Source organism: Pseudonaja textilis, chromosome 14 (assembly GCF_049901715.1).
Source record: "Pseudonaja textilis isolate UNSWEBS1 chromosome 14, rPseTex1.2, whole genome shotgun sequence".
Lineage (NCBI taxonomy): Eukaryota > Metazoa > Chordata > Lepidosauria > Squamata > Elapidae > Pseudonaja > Pseudonaja textilis.
In genome coordinates this window covers 6,837,711-6,858,374 of record NC_142003.1, presented here as the reverse complement: position 1 = coordinate 6,858,374, position 20,664 = coordinate 6,837,711, and the positions used below count along the sequence as shown (strand labels likewise).

The window sequence follows — 20,664 nt, the reverse complement described above, 5'->3', positions numbered from 1 at the left end:
CCGTGTGAATCTGTTACCCTTTAAGATGTCGGAAGCCTCCCCTTCTCAGTCTGACTGTTCCACCCACTGTTTGTGCTACCTTCCTAGAATTTCAAATCAACTTCTGCTCCTGTCTTCATCAACCTTGTAAAAGAGAAAAACAACTGCGGAATACTTATAATACCTTTCCTGTTAAAAGGGAACTCATGTATATGCAAGAGAGAGATGCGTTGCCAGGAACGAAATTGCAAAAACACTTTTGAGTGGTGGAAACTATGTTTGGAGAAATAACCTGCTTTATATTGTTGTTTTTTTTAAAAAAAATTCTTTAGAAGAGAAATATTTGCAGCTCGGGATTGAACGGTGAGATCCTCGGCGCTCTCTGAGCCTCGGCTGTTTTCCTGCAGATGTTTCACGACCCCAGCTGGGTTATGTCATCAGCGCTTGAAGGGAGTGGGGTTTGCAGAGTGGAGGAAGGAGAAGGGGAAGAAGAGGAGGTGGAGGAAGAGAACAGCGAGGTCCTCGGTGTCCTCTGAGCTTGGTTGTTTTCTTGCAGAAGTTTCATGACCCAATTAGGCTATCCAAGCCAACCAAGCAACATCACCAGTGCACCTATGATGTTACCTCATCAGATTTTTGGAAGCTGCTCTCACCTTCTAGCAGCTCTGCCCATACGTGCACTGGGCACAGGCTCCCCTGGATCCTCTGCCTCTCTGCTGCCAGACTCCAAAGGCTCCAGAGGCAGCACCCCACTCCCAGATGGTCCTCCTGGCTCCATCTCCACCTCATCCCATCTCCAGACTCCTGGACAGGTCCCTGTTCTTCCCCACTGTTTGATTCCGCTGCCGTTTGCACTGCCTGTTGGCGAACCACAACAACCACACACTCATACACCCAGAGGCTCGCAAAGCCCTTGTTTGCCGCATGGTTGGCTCACGGTCTTCGAGAGGACGAAGAGACGTTTAAGTAATTTACTTAGCGATCTTTCCACATGACAAGCTCTCAATGCTCAACCTCCGACGGTGCATTTCAAGACCAACATGGGCCTGGCTAAGAGAATCTTTTTTTTCCCCCCAGGCCTGATCTTGATGGTTTTTTAAATTTTTTATTATTTTTCTGCTTCAGTTTGCTCGGAGAATCCATATAACATTTAACAAGTTTACTAGAGGGGAAAAAAGCAGATAAGAGATAGAGATGACAGAGATAGAGACACAGAGATGCATGGATGTATGGACAGATACATATAGAGGTGGATGGATGGATGGATAACGTGGAAGGGTGGATGTATGGACAGATACACACAGAGGTGGATGGATGGATGGATAACATGGATGGGTGGATGGATGGGTAGATTTCTTACTATGAATTGAAAGAGAAGTTAGAGGGTCTTCAAAGCCCCCTTCCATCTCCCAGACTGACAGATACAGAAATAGATGGATGGATAGAGATAGAGACATGGATAGATGGATGGATTTCTTAGTGAGTGGAAGGATGGGCTGGATGACCTTGAAAGCCCCTTCCATCTCCTGGATTTCATCAATGGAAAGAAACAGAACTCAATGATGCAACCCCCTTTCCCAGAATGAATCTAACCATTCATATATTTAGTCACATTTAGACTCTCTATCCCACTCTTTCTGAATTCTGGGAGTTGAGGTTCATACACAGTAGCCAAGGTTGAGATACACTGCATGAAACAAATCCAGGAATTTTAGACTTCCGAACAAAGCAGAACTCAGAAAATAAGCAGGAAAGAGTCGTTTCACCGTTCCTCAATTTCTAAACCCCTTTGCAAAGTTTACATATTCCTCCCGAGAGCTCAATAAACAAGACATCCCAGAGGAACAAATGAAATGAAATCTGTGTTTTATTAAACTTTTCATTTGTCAGATTGAGCCAATGGCAGCAGCTTAAAAATATAAATAAAATAAGTGAAATAAAACTGGAAGCATTTGAGAACAACATTAAGCAACATGAAAAGACCTAACAAGAAAAAAGAAAAGAGAAAAGAAAAGAAGAAACTGCAAGCATAAAATCCACAGCAGAGCTGAGAGATTTCCAGGAAAGCGAGAGAGAACAAAATGTAATGAAAACTATCTTCAATCTGGATCAGAGCCAAAAAGCTGCTAGCGCTACTTGATAATCAAACACTCTTTTCCTTTCCTTTTTCCTTTTCCTTTTAAAAGAATGTGCAATACACTACACAGAATAACGCAAATCCTATTTGGCAGATTTCTTCCCCTAATTAGAACAATCGGTTTTAGCCCAGATGGAAATTGCTTTCAAGTGCGGGCTTAGAAAACTGAACCTCATTCTACTTTTTAACTCCCAAATATCTTGACCCGTAGAAACCCCCCATCGTCTGTTATAAATCATAATATTCATAATATTCATCATCATCATCATAAAATGAATGAGGCAGTCACTCTACTCTGTCTTAGTTGCTTTGAATCTACATATAGAAAGGTTGAAGGAATTGGGTATGTCTAGTCCATTGAAAAGAAGGACTATGGATGATACGGTAGGAGTGTTCCAATATCTCAGGGGTTGCCCCAAAGAAGAGGGAGTCAGGCTATTCTCCAAAGCACCTGAGGGCAGGACAAGAAGCAACGGGTGGAAACTAATCAAGGAGAGAAGCAACTTAGAACTAAGGAGAACTTTTCTGACAGTTGGAACAATTAATCAGTGGAACAGCTTGCCTGCAGAAGTTGTGAATGCTCCAACACTGGAAGTTTTTAAGAAGACAACCATTTGTTTGAAGTGGTGTAGGGTTTCCTGCCTAAGCAGGGGGTTGGACTAGAAGACCTCCAAGGTCCCTTCCAACTGTTATTCTATTCTATTCTATTCTATTCTATTCTATTCTATTCTATTCTATTCTATTCTATTCTATTCTATTCTTATTCTTATTCTTATTCTTATTCTATTCTACCCTGCTTTCTCCCCAGATATAAAGAATATAAATTTTCATTCAATTTGACACAGCTCCTGGTCACAGCTCCTGGTCTCAACAGGTGAGAAGCAGAGGTTCAAAAGAGAGAAAAAAAGTGGTGAGGGGAGGGTTTTCAAACATGCTCAATCGTTTTGGTTTCCAAAATGTGGTGCTGTAGATCACCCCAAGTCTCCTAAAATTAGCTGCCACCCTCCCCTGCAGCAGGTAGAAAGGGGGAATGAAGAGTCCCTGGTGCTCCCTGAGTTTGGTTGGTGGGTTTTCTTGCAGGTGTTACCCAAGTAGGTAACATCATCAGCACACCCCACTTCCTACTAGCACTGATGATGTTACCTACTTGGGTAATGAAGCGTCTGTAGGAAAACAGCCAAGCTCAGAGAGCCTCATGACCCCATAGTTGTCCTCCTCCTCCTCCTCCTCCTCCTCCTCCTCCTCCTCCTCCTCCTCTTTCTCCTCCTCCTCCTCTTTCTCCTCCTTTCCTCCTCCTCCTCTTCCTCCTCCCCCCTCTGCAAATCTAACTGCCTTCTAGCACTGATGATGTTCCCAAGTTGAATCATGAAAAGTCTGCAAGAAAACAACCAAGCTCACAGAGCACCAAGGATCCCACAGTCCTCCTTCTCTTCCCTCTGCAAACCTTACTCTCTTCTAGCACTGATAATGTTCCCTAGTTGGGTCGTGAAACGTCTGCAAGGAAACAACCAAGCTCAGAGAGCACCAAGGACCCCACAGCCATCCTCTTCCTTCTCCTCCTCCTCTTTCTTCTACTGCGCCATCTTCTTTTCTATCTGTCACAGCTTTGGTTGACATCTGTTCCCCCCACAGCCCCGGCTGCCCACTTATCTCAACATCTGATAAAATAATGTCTGTCTCCCACTTCTCTTTTTTAAAAAAAAACAAAACTGGTGTTGCAAGGAATGGCAGTCCTTTGGATGTAAATTATAGCCGCAGATGACACCTTCCACCAATCAGCCAAGACAGAGTGGGAGGGCAATTTCTCTCCGTGAGAGACAGGGAGTGATTAGGGAACTTCGGTTTGCAGTTCTCAGCATCAGCTCGGGGTTGAGAATTCAGTGCTGTTGCAAAACCTGAATCCAAGACTATTTTGAGGAGGACTCAGATCTGGAGGAGAAGTTCAGTGGGGAAGAGAAGAGGCAAAATAGTTCCTTTGCCACTGATTTTGCAGATAGCTGAACTGAAGAAGGTTCTGGGTTGAGAAGTGGAATGTCAAAGTCCAGTTGCCTTTTTTGGGGGGGGGACAACCATGATTGAGAGTCTCCATAGAGGTATAATGCAGGGGTGGCCTTCAAATTTTTTTAGCAACGGGTTCTCTGCCAGGTGGCTGGCCGGGCCTGGCTATGGTGGGCGTGGCCTAGTCAGCCTCCTGCACCATGGTGGGGGAAGGCCAACTAGGTCACACCCACATGGCTCCTTTCCGTCTCCTTCTTGCTCCCACAGCAAATACTCTTTCAGTTTCCAAACAGCCCTCAACTCTCTCACACACTGACAGGACGCTAGCCAGATGAATACCGATGGATGCAGGGAGGCAGAGGCAGAATTTCCCCCCCCTTATTTTTCTCCCCACCCCCAAAATAAGCCCAACTACATAGTTTCATAGCGAAGCACGGGTATCGAGCTGGTAAATAAATAAATTGGCTTTATTATATTCTTGGTTTCCCCCTTATTTTGGGTTGGATTGCTTTGTTTCCCTTGTCTTTTGTTTTTCTTGTATGCTGACGAGATACAGTTATTTGGAATTAACAAAACAACAACAACAAGGCCCAACATCAATATTGATGACATCAACTGAGTCATTTGCACAATCCATTCAATCACTACTGACAGAACAGTAGAAGATCCAGGATAAGAGGCCGTATGTCTCAGCAAACCTGTTGCTAGGAGACCAGAAAGGTTGCCAGGGAACCGTTGCTGGGGTTATCAAAGGATGGGCATCCTAAACGCCAGGTTGCTTGTGGCCCTTGGAGTCCCATTTTTTCCCCCCACAACTCTTGGAATGTTCTCGGATTTCCATTGGGGCAAGTCAACGATAGAGCAAGCTGACATTTTGAGGCAGATGAACATATGGAAACTCCAATTTAACTTCTAAAGGGATTTTATATCATTAAATAATGCCAATGTCCCAAACTTCCTCAAATCCTTTGGGGAACTATCTTTTTGGTTTTGGTCACCACACTATAAAAAAGATGTTGAAACTCTAAGAGAAAAGCAACCCGGATGATGAGGGGACTGGAGGCTAAAACACATGAAGAATGGTTACAGGAACTGGGCATGGCTAGTCTAGGGAAGAGAAGGACCAGGGGAGACAGGATAGGAGTCTTCCAATATTTGAGGGGCTGCCATAGAGAACAGGACCGGGTCAAGCTATTTTCCAAGGCACCTGAAGGCTGGACAAGGAATAATGGATGGAGAGTGATCAAGGAGAGATTCAACCTGGAAATAAGAAGAAATTTTCTGACAGTGAAAACAATCAATCCATGGAACAGATTTTGCCTTCAGAAGTTGTGGGAGCTTCATCCCTGGAGGCTTTCAAGAAGAGACTAGACTGTCATCTGTCAGAAATGGTGTAGGGTCTCCTGCTTGGGCGGGAGGTTGGACTAGATGACCTACAATATCCCTTCCAATTCTGTTTATTCTGATTTCTGTCATGTATATTTCCCCTACCTCTGACCCCTTTGTGTCACTGCTCTACTCTTGAATGAAAAGCCATCTAGGCACCCAAACCGCTCAGTCTATAGCAAAAGTTGATGCATCCCTCAACACACAATCCCTAAAATACCTGCATCTTGACTGGTTTACATTCCTGGATGAACTCAAGACGATTGGATTTAAAGGTAGATTCAATTCAGCCATATAATTCAGCTTCAACATTCCTTAAGGGTTCAAAAAGACTTTCTCCCTAGGGGGATGGCCAGGAAAGTAGCTGGGTTGACTGAAGGTTAGAAGGGCTACTGGTCAGCCATGAGTCTCAGGGTTTGAACCAGAGTCAGACAACCTGTGGACCCTCTAGATCAGAGGTCTCATTCTTGTGGCCCGTGGGCCAATTGCGGCCTGCAGGATGATATCCTGTGGCCCCCACCGTGATATGAAAGTATAATATTAGTGCGTTCTCCATGCGTCGCTAGCTGGCTAAATACTTCTATGTGCGCCCCAGCCTCACCCAGACTCTGCCTCCAGCGGCCCCCAGGTAAATTGTGTTTGAGACCCCTGCTCTAGATGTTCTTGAATCATATTCCTGAGCATTCCTCCTCATTAGCAATGTTTTTGTAGGAGAAAGGAGTGGCAGAACCTGGGAGGTGGAGTCAAAAGAGAGATCAGCCTAGAATCCCTAGGTAGCCACAAACGAGCTAAGTCCAACCTCTCTTGAATTCCATGGACTCTTACCTAAATTCCAAGCAGGTGTTAAACTACTTGGCATTGGTTGTATCGGTATGAGTAGCAAAAGATCAGTTTAATTAGACCTTCACCTATGGACCTGACCTTTCACACCTGATGACGGGAGTGCAGCTCTGTAGCATGTGAAGAGATTGACTACTATGGAAATCAGAGAGCTGTCCCATGTCCCAGTTTCTCTATCCCAATGAGCAGCGTCATCCCAAGACTTCCTGCATCCTTTTCAAGTGGAGATGCTGGAGTTCAGCCAGCACTGGGTCCCACAGATTCGAGGTTGTCCCCATTTTTGTGCTTCTCAGAAGCATTTCTCAAGAGTCATCGGCTGAGCACCTACCACTCTTCCTCCTTTTCTCCCTCTCCTCCTCGTTTCAAGGGCAAGGAGGAGAAAAAAGGAAGAAAACAACTTGGTTGACCTACATCTTAAGGACACTGTTGGGTCCTGTTTAAATTCCTCCAGAACAAACAAAGATGAATGGTCTTCCTGACGAGCAGATTTACCGTGCCAAACAGAGAGCAAGCCTGTTCTCTGGAGCATAACTAATTCGTAGATGCATCTTATGATGGTCCTAAGCAACACCATGACTTGCCTATTATGGGGTATGACCTTTCCTTGAATACAGACCATCAACAAGCCGGCAATCAGATTCTGTTAAGACCCATTGGAGGATATTCAGGGCCTTTCTGGCCACCCCTCAGTAGTTTATGAACTGCTTTATGTCTCTGCTAGTGAATATACTCTTGATTGTTAGATTGTGTTCTCCAGGCACTGTATCAAATAAGACACAATTTGTTCACCTCCTAGCCCAAGTGGTGGGGACAATCTGAGGTCAGGCAACTTCAGAGTTGGTCTTACAAAAATGTAAGAAGCCAAACAGGCGACTTTGGCAGAGACTAAGTTTAAGATACCAAGTAGGCTCCATTAACCTGAGAGCTGAGTAACCTAATTGTTACTGTTTGAACCTGGTTTCTTTTTGCATTCTTCTCACTCTTTTGAGAGGCTTACGTTCTTCATTCAAGTCACTCTGTTAAACTGTCTTTAAATTTACAATCAACAATCAATCAAATTTACAATCAAATTCTCAATCAATGATATCCTTTGAATGGTGTGGGAGTAGGAATGGATTTCCAGAGGGAAAAATGGCAGACTACAAGAACCAGGAGCACTAACCCAGGTGATCCTGAGGACACAGATAAACCTCCAAGTGGCCTCAATGACCCTTCTAAAAGGATGCAAATGACCAGCTGCCTGCAAAGAATATAAATCTTTCCACTCCCCACCATCCAGTCAGAGCTGAAGAAGCTTCTTGGATGAGAAGCAAAATGTCTTCAAAAAGAAAAAAAAAACAAGGAAAGGACGACCTGTATTGTTTGCAATCGGTCAGCAGACAATCGGCCTTGTTACCTGATAGGATAGTCTGCAGCACTGAGGTTAATGAAGAAGTCCCACGGCCAATCCTTCATCTCCAAGAGGTCTTGCATACTCTGCAGGTAGGTGGAGAGAAGACTGGCTCCGCCCCAGATGGTGGCCATGCGCCAGGAGGTGACTCTCACATTCGGATACTGGCTCGCGAACTGGAGCACTTGCCGGTGTAAATAATTGGAACGCTTTACGGGGAGAAGAAAACGTTCGGTGAGAGGCAGCGAGAGGAACACTAAACGAGCAGACAATTCACAAATGCGTGAATAAACAAGACATAGGTTGCTGCAGCTATGATATGTGCAACCACAGTTTATAACCACAGTTGAGCCCAAAATTTCTCTTGCTAAGTGAGACATTTGTTAAATGAGTTTGACTCCATTTTATGACCTTTGTTGCCACAGTTGTTAAGGATTTGTTAAATTAGTAACACGGCTGTCAAGTGAATCTGGCTTTTTTCCATTAGCTTGCCTTTTCAAAAGGTTGCAAAAGGAGATCACCGGCATGACCCTGGGACACCGCAACCATCATGAGTACATGCCAGTTGCCAAGTGTCTGGATTTTGATCACATGACCTGAGGATGCGGCAATGGCTGCAACATTTGAAAAACGCTCGTGCTTGTTCAGAGTATTGCAGAGTAAATTCAGCACCAGAAAAGTAAACACAGATGGCTGAGGTTTCATTTAACTTCTTTATAAACACATAAAGTGAAATTTATAATACCAGTTGTAGATTTCTCCATGGAGCAAACTCAAATAGAAGCAGACAAGTTATAGGTTCAGAACAGAACAGCAACTCAGGAGCTCAGAAACAGACATCAGTTTCATTTTAGTTCAGCAGGCAAGCAAGACAGACAGACAGCAGAGGAGAGAAGCCGTTTCATTTTCAATAGACAGACTCAGAGCTCAACATAGCTTCAGAGCTGCAGAGCTGAATATAGAGCCACGCCTAGGCTACTTCTAGTTTCAGTTTCCAAACAGTCCTCATTGGCTGACTTAGTTGCTATGCCTATTCATTGGCTGACCTTGTTACCATGCTCTATTCCAGTTCACAAATATACTCTGACAACTTTTGCAGTGCCATTGTAACTTCGGCCACTAAACGGACTGTTGCAAGTCGAGGACTACCTGCATTTAAGACTGCAAAACAGAGCAAGCACAAGACAAGCGGATCACAAGCGCTGGGGAACGACAGAACTGATGTTATGTTACCTTATCCACGTGGATATAATAAAAATGATCCTGGTGATAGATCGCCTTGAACATGCGCATCAGCTGGCGAGAAGCTCTGCCATGGACGACCAAGACAAACACGATCCTGACTGGGTCAGCTGGCATATATTCTATGGAGTCCTCATCCCACTGGATATTGTTATTGGCTTTTCCTGTTTGGAAAGAAAACATCATCAGGGCATTCAAGCCTGTCTTAAGGGAGGACCTTAGACTATGTTTCAACAGTTGGATCAGAGATGGAAGTTGGTAGAAAGTTGACAAAGTCCAGAAATATTTCACAAGAAGACTTCTCCACTCCTCTACTCGTTGCAGAATACCTTAGGCCACCGGACTTGAAATTCTAGACCTAGACAACCTAGAACTATGCTGCCTTCGGTCCGATCTAAGTATAGTATATAAAATCATATATTGCAATGTCCTACCTGTCAATGAATACTTCAGCTTCAACCATAACAACACAAGAGCACACAATAGATACAAACTCAAGGTTAACCGCACCAAACTCGATTGCAGGAAATAGTAGTCCTGACTTCCTGAAGTTCATTACTTGGAACCATGATTGTGGGGTCACGGGACTCTCTGAGTTTGGATGTTTTCTTACAGACACTTTATTACCCAAGTAGGTAACATCATCAGTGCTAGTAGGAAGTGGGGGTTGCTGGTGATGTTATCTAGTTCGATAATGAAACATCTGCAAGAAAACCCACCAAACTGAGATAGCACCAGAGACTTCACAGTTCAACCCTGATCTATAAATATTTTATTCTGTAGATATATGGAATCTCAACTCCCAGAGGTCATGCTGACCAAGGATTCTGAAAGGTAACTCAAGCACACTGGAATGGGAAAGACCGAAGCTAAATTGACCTCAGGAAAAAAAAAATTTAGTGTAGAACGACTGTACAAGTTTTATCTGCAGAGGTTTCTTGACCTTGGATGCTTAAAAAAAATTAAATTGTGTAAAAGTGAAAGAATGAAGCAGAATGGAAGTGAAATTCTGGGGAGGCATAAGACAAGTCTAGAAACAGAAAATAGAAAGGAAACAAGACTTGGTTAAAATGCTAGTTTTCTGAAAAGATAAATTATAAAATATTTTATATTAACGTCTACCAGCTAAATACATATATTTTTGTAATTTAGTCCTGCTGAATTTGTGGAGTTTATTATTTTTTTAAGCAAACACTGACCTCAGCTTTCTGCAGCAAATAATTTATGACTCTGTGTCTTTATAATTTAAGATTATACATGGAAAATTCCTTTCCCTCCAGTAACTCCTGGAGTTTCAGCAATGGCATATGGTGAAGGGAAGAAATGTGTAATGAAAATGCCAGAGAATTTTAACTTCTGAAAGAGAAATGCCGTATATATTTACCGCAATGAATGTTAAGTTCTATCATGGATAGACATTCCAGTTCTTTTATAAAAATTCATATCCCTGATTATCTAAATGCTGTTATATTTTTTTAAAAAATAAGTCCAACAGTACAATGACTAAAAAGGGATTTTTAAACATTCCTAGCATTAAGCAATTCTTTGCTGATTTCCTGCAAATAAACCAAGATCCTACTTTCAAATCTACCTGCCCCAAGACCTAACAGGATATAAAACTTTATGTCGAATGTTGACTCATGAATCAATGAACTGTGGGCAGATGATGGGAAGAAGTTAAAAATTGGAGGAACAAAATTAAAGAAATTGCTAGTTCTTCTCTCATAAATTATTCTTTTGGCTTACATTTTCCCCCTAATGCTTTTATACCAAACTCCCTAGGGGTTTACTCATACAGAGAGAATAAAAATGAAGGCTAATTTTTCTCCCTCTGTTCTTGTATAACGTGTTCTGCTATCAATCCCAGGGGAGCTGTAATTTCAAATGATGGGCAAAATAATTGTCATTTTGTGATTTTCTGACACAGAAGCAATATGCGCTCTATTTTCAGCTGTACGTATTTCTATCACATATTCTCTTTAGATTTTCAAACATGATCCTGAAACCAAATTCCAACATTTGGGCTACCGAAGAAGTTTTAGAAAAGGGCTTCCCATGGACAAGTGAAAGTCCTATTATTTTATTAAGGGTAGTCCTCGAACCTACTGAGCCCCAAATTTCTGTTGCTAAGTGAGACATTTGTCAGACGAACTTTGTCCCATGTGACGATCTTTTTTTGCCACAGTCGTCAAGTTAGAAACACCACTGTTATGTGAATCTGGCTTCCCTATTGACTTTGCTTGTCAGAAGGACACAAAAGGGGACACTACAACTGTCATAAGTACCTGCCAGTTGCCAAGCATCTGAATTTTGATTATGTGACCATGGGGATGCTGCAATGCTTGTGGTGAAAAATGGTCGTCACTTTTTCAGTGCCTTTGTAACTTTATTATTTTAAATAATTCTTTATTGAATTTTTTTCGGTTTATACATAATGTTTAATGTTATTAAACAGTGCTATGACATTATATATACATTTATGTGTCCTATCAAAACTTACAATGCATAATACTTTCATACCGTCTTATTTATTATATACATTATTTACATTTTCTATTTTTATATCTATTATCTATCCAAATAAACCATCTTTCCTATACTGCCTTGTATTCTGTGTCTGTTTTCCCTTTTAATTCCGTAGTTAATTTATCCATTTCCACACACTCTAATTTTTTTTATTATTATTAAGCCTTCAGGTGGTATGGAGTTTTTCTTCCAGTACTGAGCATATGAAATTCTTGCTGCTGTTAATATATGTAATATAAGATATTTTATCTTTCTGCTATAGTTCTTTTTTAATTATTCCTAAGAGGAATAATTCTGGGACAAAATCAATGTTGTTTTTAGTTAACTCTTCTAACCATGTTTGAATCATTTTCCAGTATTTTTTTTTTTGCTTTGGGGGCCTTTGTAACTTTAAATGAACTGTCATAAGTCAAGAACTACTTGTATAAGCAGACACATGTAAAAGGATAGGAAGATATTCAAGTAACTATGAACAAAACAGAAAGCACAAAAATTATTGGATAATTTCTGTTTGGCTAATGACTCATTTTTCCCAAATGAAGCACAATACGGACTTGAAGAATCCATCAACTGTTTACAGTTCCAATACATTAGTTTATTATTCTTAGCAATCTGTTCCAAGGGAAACACTGGAAAAAAAATGACAGAATATAATATTTTCACATTAAAACAGGAAGAGGGGAAAATAGCTGCGTATCCTTCTGTCTGATTAAATAACTCTGAAGAACTCATATGAGGCAAAAGGGGAATGATAGTATAGGCGATGCAAATTCGTTTATCTTAAGTAGCAACCTTCATACAACATCAATATTGCATAAGATGCTGTGATGCTTGAGAATTCCAACTCCAGCAGATACCGTCTATTTTATCTGCAAAAATACCAACAAGTCGAAAAATCAACATATATATATTTTTAAAAAGATGATTCTGTAATCCAAGGACTTTGGCTGCAATGCTCTACTGTATTAGCCAGATTCACATAACATCGGTGTTACTAACTTAATAACTTCAGTGATTCACTTAACAACTGTGGCAAGAAATATCATAAAATGGGACAAAACCCATTTAACGAATGTCTCACTTGGCAGCAGAAATTTGGAGCTCAAATGCGGCTATAGGTTGAGGATTTACCTGTAATAAAATAATAATACTTTCATTTGTCAGTGGAAAGCCTTTTCTAAAATTTCTTCAATAACCCAAACGTTGAAATTCAGTTTCAGGATCTTTATTTGAAAATCTAAAGTTAATCCAGAGAATAAAAGATAGAAATATGCATAGCTGAAAATAAGAGCACCTATCCATATTGCTTCTGTGTCAGAAAAACACAAAATGACAATTCCTTTACCCATCATTTGAAATCACACAAACCTACTAAATTATATGCACTAAGGTTTGTTCTGGGTGCAAGATTTCACCATGAGGTTTGATGACCAAAATAAACACTTTTCAAAAACACTGGATCAAGAAAAGAGAATAGGGTGTTTTATTATGTCTGCTAGCAATATCAGCATTATGACTGAGCCTTTTGGCATTGTTTAACGGCTTTCTTTCCAAGTGACTAATTTTGAGGGCAGTGAATGTTCAGATTAGCCTGGGAAATCTTTCTTACAGAGAAGAATACTCACATGATATCTATAAATGCCCATTAAGGTCTTGGGTTGGGGAATGGCTTTAGAATTAAACATTTGTTTGGAATGGAAACCTACGCCTCCCAATTAAAGGCCACACTTAATTGTGAAAAGATCAAACAACATACTCTGAACAGGAACAACTCTGAACAGGAACTCAGCTCAACTGCCCAATGCTTAAAAAAAAAACCTTTCCCCAAAAGGAGATGATTTAAGAGGTTAAAGTCTCTTAATTCATCAGAGAATCTAAAAAACTAAATAAATGACTCAATTGCCATCCCAGAGGTGCTTTTTTTTTTTCTTCAAAAGGCAGCTGGACTTTGTTTTTTCCTTGAAGACCTTTTGCTTCTCATCCAAGAAGCTTATTCCGTTCATGAAGAACTGAACAGAACGGAAGAAGCTTCTTGGATGAGAAGCAAAATGTCTTCAGGGGAAAAAAGCGAAGTCCAGTTGCCTTTTGCGGGGAGGGGGGAAACCTGGATGACTGAGAATCTCCAGAGACTGAATTGTGACTGAAAGAAGTCAGCAAAGGGGTTTTTGATAAGATGGTGGGAAGAGATTTAATCAGCCTTAAAGTATCCCAGCGTATCAACATGTCGCAATTAGTTTACATCCACTAAAGCACTGATAACGTCTCACCAATTCCCTACTCAAAACTTCCTCTTTTCGTCTTCCTGATCTTCACCAGTGCCCAGATCAATTCTGTCTTTATTCCCATCCAACATTATAAGATTTCAGCTGATGGCAGCTTTCATGACTGGGATGGACTCCACTCGTACAAAATAAAATGCATTTGCAAGCAAGAGGCAAGGACAGATCTTCTCAAAATGCTTGTTGGGTTAATTTAAGCTTGATGCAATTGACTGAAATAAATCAATGCACTTGAATGGAACAAGGGCTAACGATGTGACCTCTGTATATCCCCCCCCCCTCCAAACTGGATGGAGATCTAACCACATAATTGTGCAAGGCTGGGGAAAATCAGCAGGGGAAACAATGGCTTTTAGTAGGGTTTAATTTATTAGCATGTAGAAGCCTGAGGAAGCAGCCTTAATATTAGTCATAAAAAGATCTGCCCCAGCCTGCAAAATCTACAGATTAACCCTGCTCCAAACTCTGCATTGCAATTTTTTGTCCTTGATGAAAGCGTTTTTTGTTCTTCTACCAATCCTCAGAGTGTTGCAAAATGGTGAAGGAAGGAAAAGCAATCATCCCTGGGGTCCTCAGGAAGCAAAAGATCACATGAGAACTGACTATATAACAAAGGCACATGGAACTGTAGTGCAAGCAAGTAATTAACTGCCAGAACACCATGTGGCATCCTATGAGGAAACCGCCAACTTCTTCTCATCTTCTGAAAAGAATATTTTGAGTCAGTTCTTTTTCATCCATGCCCAACCGAGCCAGCTGAGCTTACTGAATGCCTTTGAGATCTCTCCATCCTGAAAGGACATCGATGATGCTCAGAATCTCTTAATCAGCCACATAGTTAAAACAGGGTGGAAGGATCCTGGGAATGACCATCTTTGGTGTCTCTATATGGAAATGACCTTGAGGAACCAGGGGAAGAGATGCTGCCTAGGAAATATTCAGATAAGAGAGAGGAGCCCCGTGACTTAAAACTTAAGATGGGCACACCCTAATTGACTGGGTGGTTAAAAATGATGGAGAAACAGAGCAACATTACAACGAAGTAACTAGTTCATTTCATGTCAGGCAGAAAAGATCAAGTCCACACATTGAGAGTCTAATTAAACTGATTTATTCAGGAATTTTCTCAACTGACAGTTAATACTTGCTAGGAATTGGATATGGCTCCATGGAATTCAAGGAAAGTTAAGAGATGGCTTGCGGCTATGTAGAGATTCTAGGCTGATGCCTCTTTTAACTCTGACTCCATGTTCTGCCATTTCTTCCCCGACATCAAGTCATCTTCCTTGTCCAATTTATCTGGGAGAGTGGACATCATCTTTGAAAATCTGAAGGTACAAACTTCCCGATGCCATTTTTAACTGTCTGATCAGTCAGAGCAAAACCTTCCTTCCAGTAGTGGAATTAATCTTTTTCGACTACCGGCACTGTGGGCGTGGCTTGGTGGGTGTGGCACGGGAAGGTTACTGCAAAATCTCCATTCCCTCCCCACCCCACTAACCTGCTTTCCAGCTCCCTTCTCCTGTGAAGGGCAACCAAAGAAGACCCAGCTGATCAGCTGGGACTCAATGGGAGGCAGGGAAGAGATGGGGGCAGGGCCAGTCAGAGGTGGTATCTGTCGGTTCTCCAAACTACTCCAAATTTCCGCTACCGGTTCTCCAGAACTGGTCAGAACCTGCTGAATGTCACCTCTGCTTCCTTAGTTTCTTTCTCTGACAGTTAAGCCACTGGGGGCTCCTTCTTCTCTTATCTGGTTGTTTCCTAGGCAACATCTCTTCCCCTTGTCCCTCAAGGTCATTCTCACATACCATTACACCCTCTTCTAGGAGTTGGAGAGAGACTCTGCAGAAGAAACTGATCATTATGCTCTTCTAGATTCCACATTGCTCAAGGAAAAGTAAGCTTCCATGAGAATAGCTTGGATCCCACTTCAAATGAAAATATTTCAAATCAATGAATGAACAGAGCTCCTATGGCCCTTTCTCTCAATTTTAATCATATATTGAGCTGGAATGTCTAAAGACTGTTCATCTCTTTGGGACCAATCATGATAAAATTGTGATAGGCTGGCGTTGCTTTTAATTTATTTATAATATCTACTGCTATGCCTTATTTCTTTTCCTCCCCTTTACGGAGGCTCAGTTTTCAAAAATTGCATTTTCATACAACCTGCAAGCGACAAATGCCGAAACCACAGATATAGCTGGTGTGATGGAATGCTGTCTGGATTCCCAAGAGGGAGGGGTTGCATTCCAGAGGCACAAAGGACAACGCAGTTCAGAGAGTTTGTGTGAGAAAAAGAGGATGAAGATGGCTCCTCCTCAATAGTTCCCAGAGTCTATTCTTTATGGGGACGTTAGTGTGCTTTAGTTTGGCAAGATTCTGTCTCCAGGTGAGGAACAATGAAGAAGTCTACTTGGAAGCTTCACAATGTGTCTTTCTTGGGTTTTGGAGTCTGACACCCCCAAAATCAACTTCCACCATTCCTTATTCTCTGTGTTGATCTTTCATTCTTATCCTTGGGAGAGGTGGGCAGTCTTGAAACATGAACTACAAATAAATAAAATCGCCACTGAGCTGAGCCAGATCCTACAAGTAACTCAGCCTCTATTTCTGCTTTATTTGCAAACTCCACGGCTATACCTGGCACATCAGTTATCGTAATAAACGGCTCTGCAGACAAGAGGAGAATGCCGCCTCTCTGCAGCTCCGTGGACCATTTATTTTGATCGTGCCAATAAGTGAAATTAAAAACAAAGACAGAAAACATTACAAATCATTAGAGTTTCATTGAACAAAGCTGTGGATCCAGGCTGTTTCTTTTCTTTTTTTAAAGTTTTTGGGGACAGGCGTTGTTGGTATTTTTAATGACCCTCATTTCTGCTATTAGCATAATTGATTTCAATGGTACAAAGAATTACCGAGAAACCAGCTTGTCGCTGGTCCGCCCAGCCACTCACATTCAATCATAGCTGTCAATCTCGCAGGCAGTATCTTCTGAAGCAAACCAATATTCTCTTCTTTTTTTTTTTTTGGCTGGATTCGGAGATAATGCTGTTTTGGCAATTTACGACTGGATACACTTGTCATATATTCTTCCTCTCTCCACTCCACTAATTATTTTTCCACTCCCTAATGGAATCCAGCTTTCTCCTGAGGTGTGTTAGACAGGCACATCTGATCCCAGCTTTAAAATCAAAGGCAAAACTTCCACTCCAAGATGCTCAAATTCCGATCTTGGCCGAGGGCTTAGGAAACCTCCAAATCTTTCCAAATCTTCGGTTTTAATGTAGCCGAAGGGGAAAACTATTATTGATGCATTGAGGAGGATAACCAGACCCCCTACATTTTATTTTAATTCCATTTATCTGATCAGGGAAATAAAAACTTGATTCGCCTGGCATTTCTGCTTTCTTTCTGGAGAAGCTTGGCACAAAGAAGAGAGGAGAGAAGTAAAGAGAAACTCCCCCTTCTCCTCTCCCCCCCGCACCCCAGCCTTCCTCAAATCTAACTCCCTTCTAGCACTGAGGGGTTCCGTTTTCGGCTGCGACATCCTCTGGCAGAGGTGGGATTCTACCAGTTCCGACCAGTTCTATAGAACCGGTTGTTATGATTCTGCGCAGTTCGGAGAACCGGCAAATCACGGTACTGGTTGGCTCCTCCCCTCCCCACCCAAGAGGCTTCCCTGAGGCCCAGTCCTGTGTATAAATTACAGTGAGGAGTGAAATGTTGCCTAAGCACATCTGGATGAGTACGAAGCATTTCTGTCATCCCCAGGACCCTCGCGACAAGCTCGACAATTTCTGTCCTGCAGGGTTCCCTATTTGAAATTCTAGAGTGACTCGCAATTACTGGAACCGTTTTCATGTTTTACAAATCAATGCCTAATAACAAGGAGATTGGTACCCGCCAGAAACAAAAAACAAAACAAAACAAAACAAAGCAAGAAAAAAGAGCCTGCATCTCGTTGACGAAGAAAAGTATTTTGCCAAACCAGTAATCTTAATAGCAAACTCATGTTTTGACATTTCTAATTATCAAAGTGCCATTGTTCCTCAGAGACAAAAAAGGGGGAATCGGGGAAAAAAATAAAATCACAATTATTTCTGTACTTTGCTGAAGCATTCAAGCTCGGCGTGGTTCTCCCTCTTGGCTCTTAAGCATCAACCGATAGTAGTCAGAAGTGGTAGGATGTTCCTTAAGGCAGCAGCACGAGACTTGATTCCCCATGAAGAAGACACGTGTCACTACCACTTAACAGTTAATTAGTTCAGCGCAACCAACCTGCTCAGGATGCAATCAGAATGAGAGCAAAAGATACGGCTGCATGCAAGCATTCGGCCTACAGGTAGTTGTTCTGGCCCAGCTTCCCAAACACGACAAACCCTCTGAAGTTAACTCAAAAGATTCCTTTATCAGTAGCCCTGGCAAAATATGAAGCGGCCCTCTCTCTCAATGTAGGCTAACAAGTCTGTCCGGCAGGGAGATGGATAATTATCCGCCACATCTATTCATTTCTGTCCTCTGCCTTTTATCCTCAGAGCTAGGGTGGGGTTCCCTAGCAGTGGTGGGTCTTCTGTCCCAAGGACCGGCCCATAGATTTCCACTGCTCTCCTCTCCTCTTCCTTCTGTGCATCCATGTGTCGGGCACTGGGCCCAGGTGTTCCTCCACTTCCTCATCAGCTACCTCCAGACCTGGAGGCTGTTGACTCTCCATCTGAGGGCTGATGGACAGCCCAGACTCTCTGCCAGATCCATTCCCTTTTCCCCCTCGGAGCTCTCACGTTGCCTTGATGGTGGCCCTGACTCCCACGCCTCCTCCTCTTCCTCTGATTCGGCTGCAGGAGGGGCCAGTGGCCAACAGGCCACAATAATAATCTTTGACTTACGACCACAATTGGGACCAGAATTTCTGTTGCAAAGCAAGGCGGTGGTTAAGTAAGCTGGACCCAATTTTATGATCTTCTGTTCTGACCCACGCCCTTTTCCAACAAATCAAACACATTCCAAAAGGAACAGAAACCTTGTAATGCTTTTACAAAATAATTAGCTATGATCAGCACAAGCCTTGCCAAACTGCGCGAGACTTGCCAAAAGATACCAGACAAGAAATAATTTGCAATACAAGAATCTTCAAATACAAACTCAGGATACTGGAATATCCACGAGGCTGGAGTTTCAAAATGTCTTTGCTTCCTGCAAAGAATGTTCACTTCACAGCTGGCTTTTATTTTCTTGAAGGAGGGGCCATTACCTTGCAGCCTTACTCCCAAGTCACCCGTGCTGTTGTAACTGCCCTTTCCTGCGAGCAATCCTGTGTGCATGCACACTTTGTACTGGCTCCTCAGGAACCTCCTCATCGCTGCTGCCAGTCCCCACAATCGCTGAAGGCAGCAGTCCACTCCCTAATGGTCCTGGCCCCTCATCTGAGTCCTTGCTCTCCTCAGCTGTCAGCACCTGCTGCACATTCTTTCTCATGTTAAGCAAATAAACGCAGTTATTAAGCGAATCATGTGGTTGTTAAGCAAATTGTTAAGGGGCTGCTGCAAAGAAGAGAAGGGTCAACCAATTTTCCAAAGCACCCACAGGCAGAACAAGAAGGAACGGATGGAAACTGATCAAGGAGAGACCCAACCTAGAACTAAGGAGAAATTTCCTGACAGTGAAGACAGTTCATCAGTGGAAGAAGTTATGGGCAGGGGTGGGATTCTACCCCTTCGCACCTATTCTCTAGAACCGGTTGTTGACATTCTAAGGAGTTCTGTGGGCATGGCTTAGTGGTCATGTGACCGGGTGGACATGGCTTGGTGGTCATGTTATTGGCTGGGCATGGCCAACTCAATATCACTCACATCGAGGCACGCATCTCCTCACCTGGCCTCTCATGACTGTGGGGATGCTGCAACAGTTGTCAGTGTGAAAAATGGTCATAAGTCACTTTTTTCAGTGCCGTTGTAACTTTGAATGGTCACTCCACACAAGCAAAGTACCAGCAAAGGAGGGAAAAAAACTCCAGAGACGTTCCAGAGACAGAAAGTCTAGTCCTGCCAAGAATGTAATAAGGGTTAATGGAGAGGCAGTTTCTGTAAGCAACACCAGAATGTTTCCTTCCTGCCTTCCTTACAGGATTAGACCAGTAATTTCTTCTAACAACTAGTTCTCCGAACTGATTAGAATGTTAATAGCGAATAGGTGCGAACTGGTAGAATCCCACCCCTGAGCCTTACCATATACCACATATAAACCATCCAAATGGATGCCCAATGTTTTCTTAAAAACCTCCAGTGCTGGAGCACCTACAACTTCTGGAGGCCAGTCAATCCACTGATTAATTGTTCTAATTGTCCAGGTTGCGTCTCTCCTTGATTAGAACTTGTGTGAACAAGTTCTGAATGAACAAGTTCTGAATGAACAACCAACACGTTGAGAACTTGTGTTCGTTCCTGGCTTAAGTCTAGTGGTGACTATCCAGGCCACCCATCTATTTTACCCTAATGTTTCTACTCTGAGGAACAGAAATGTTTCCATTTTCTGGAGCAGAGTTATGTCCCGCAAGATATGACCATCTAAAAAGCAGGTCCTTCAAACTTGACAGCTTTAAGACTTGTGGGCTTCAACTCCCAGAATTCCTCCTCCAGTCATGTTAGCTCAGGAATTCTGGGAGTTGAAGTCCACAAGTCATTAACTTGCCAAGTTTGAAGAGCCTTGCATTAGATAGATAGATAGATATGGAGGTAGAAGATAGATAATGTAGACCAGGGTTCTTCAAACTTGACAGCTTTAAGACTTGTGGGCTTCAACTCCCAGAATTCCTCCTCCAGTCATGTTAGCTCAGGAATTCTGGGAGTCAAAGTCCACAAGTCTTAAACTTGTCATGTTTGAAGACC

At 42.4% G+C, this 20,664-nt stretch overlaps 1 protein-coding gene across 1 annotated transcript in view; it reads right to left on the bottom strand.

The window, feature by feature from the left end:
- XYLT1 (xylosyltransferase 1) overlaps positions 1 to 20,664 on the bottom strand; it is a 128,160-nt gene that overhangs the window by 24,559 nt on the left and 82,937 nt on the right. The window contains exons 4-5 of the mRNA XM_026704253.2: positions 8,964 to 9,136; positions 7,737 to 7,939 (exon numbers count right to left, since the gene is read on the bottom strand). Of these exons, the coding sequence (XP_026560038.1) occupies positions 7,737 to 7,939; positions 8,964 to 9,136 (376 nt within the window). The remainder of the gene's footprint in view (positions 1 to 7,736; positions 7,940 to 8,963; positions 9,137 to 20,664) is intronic.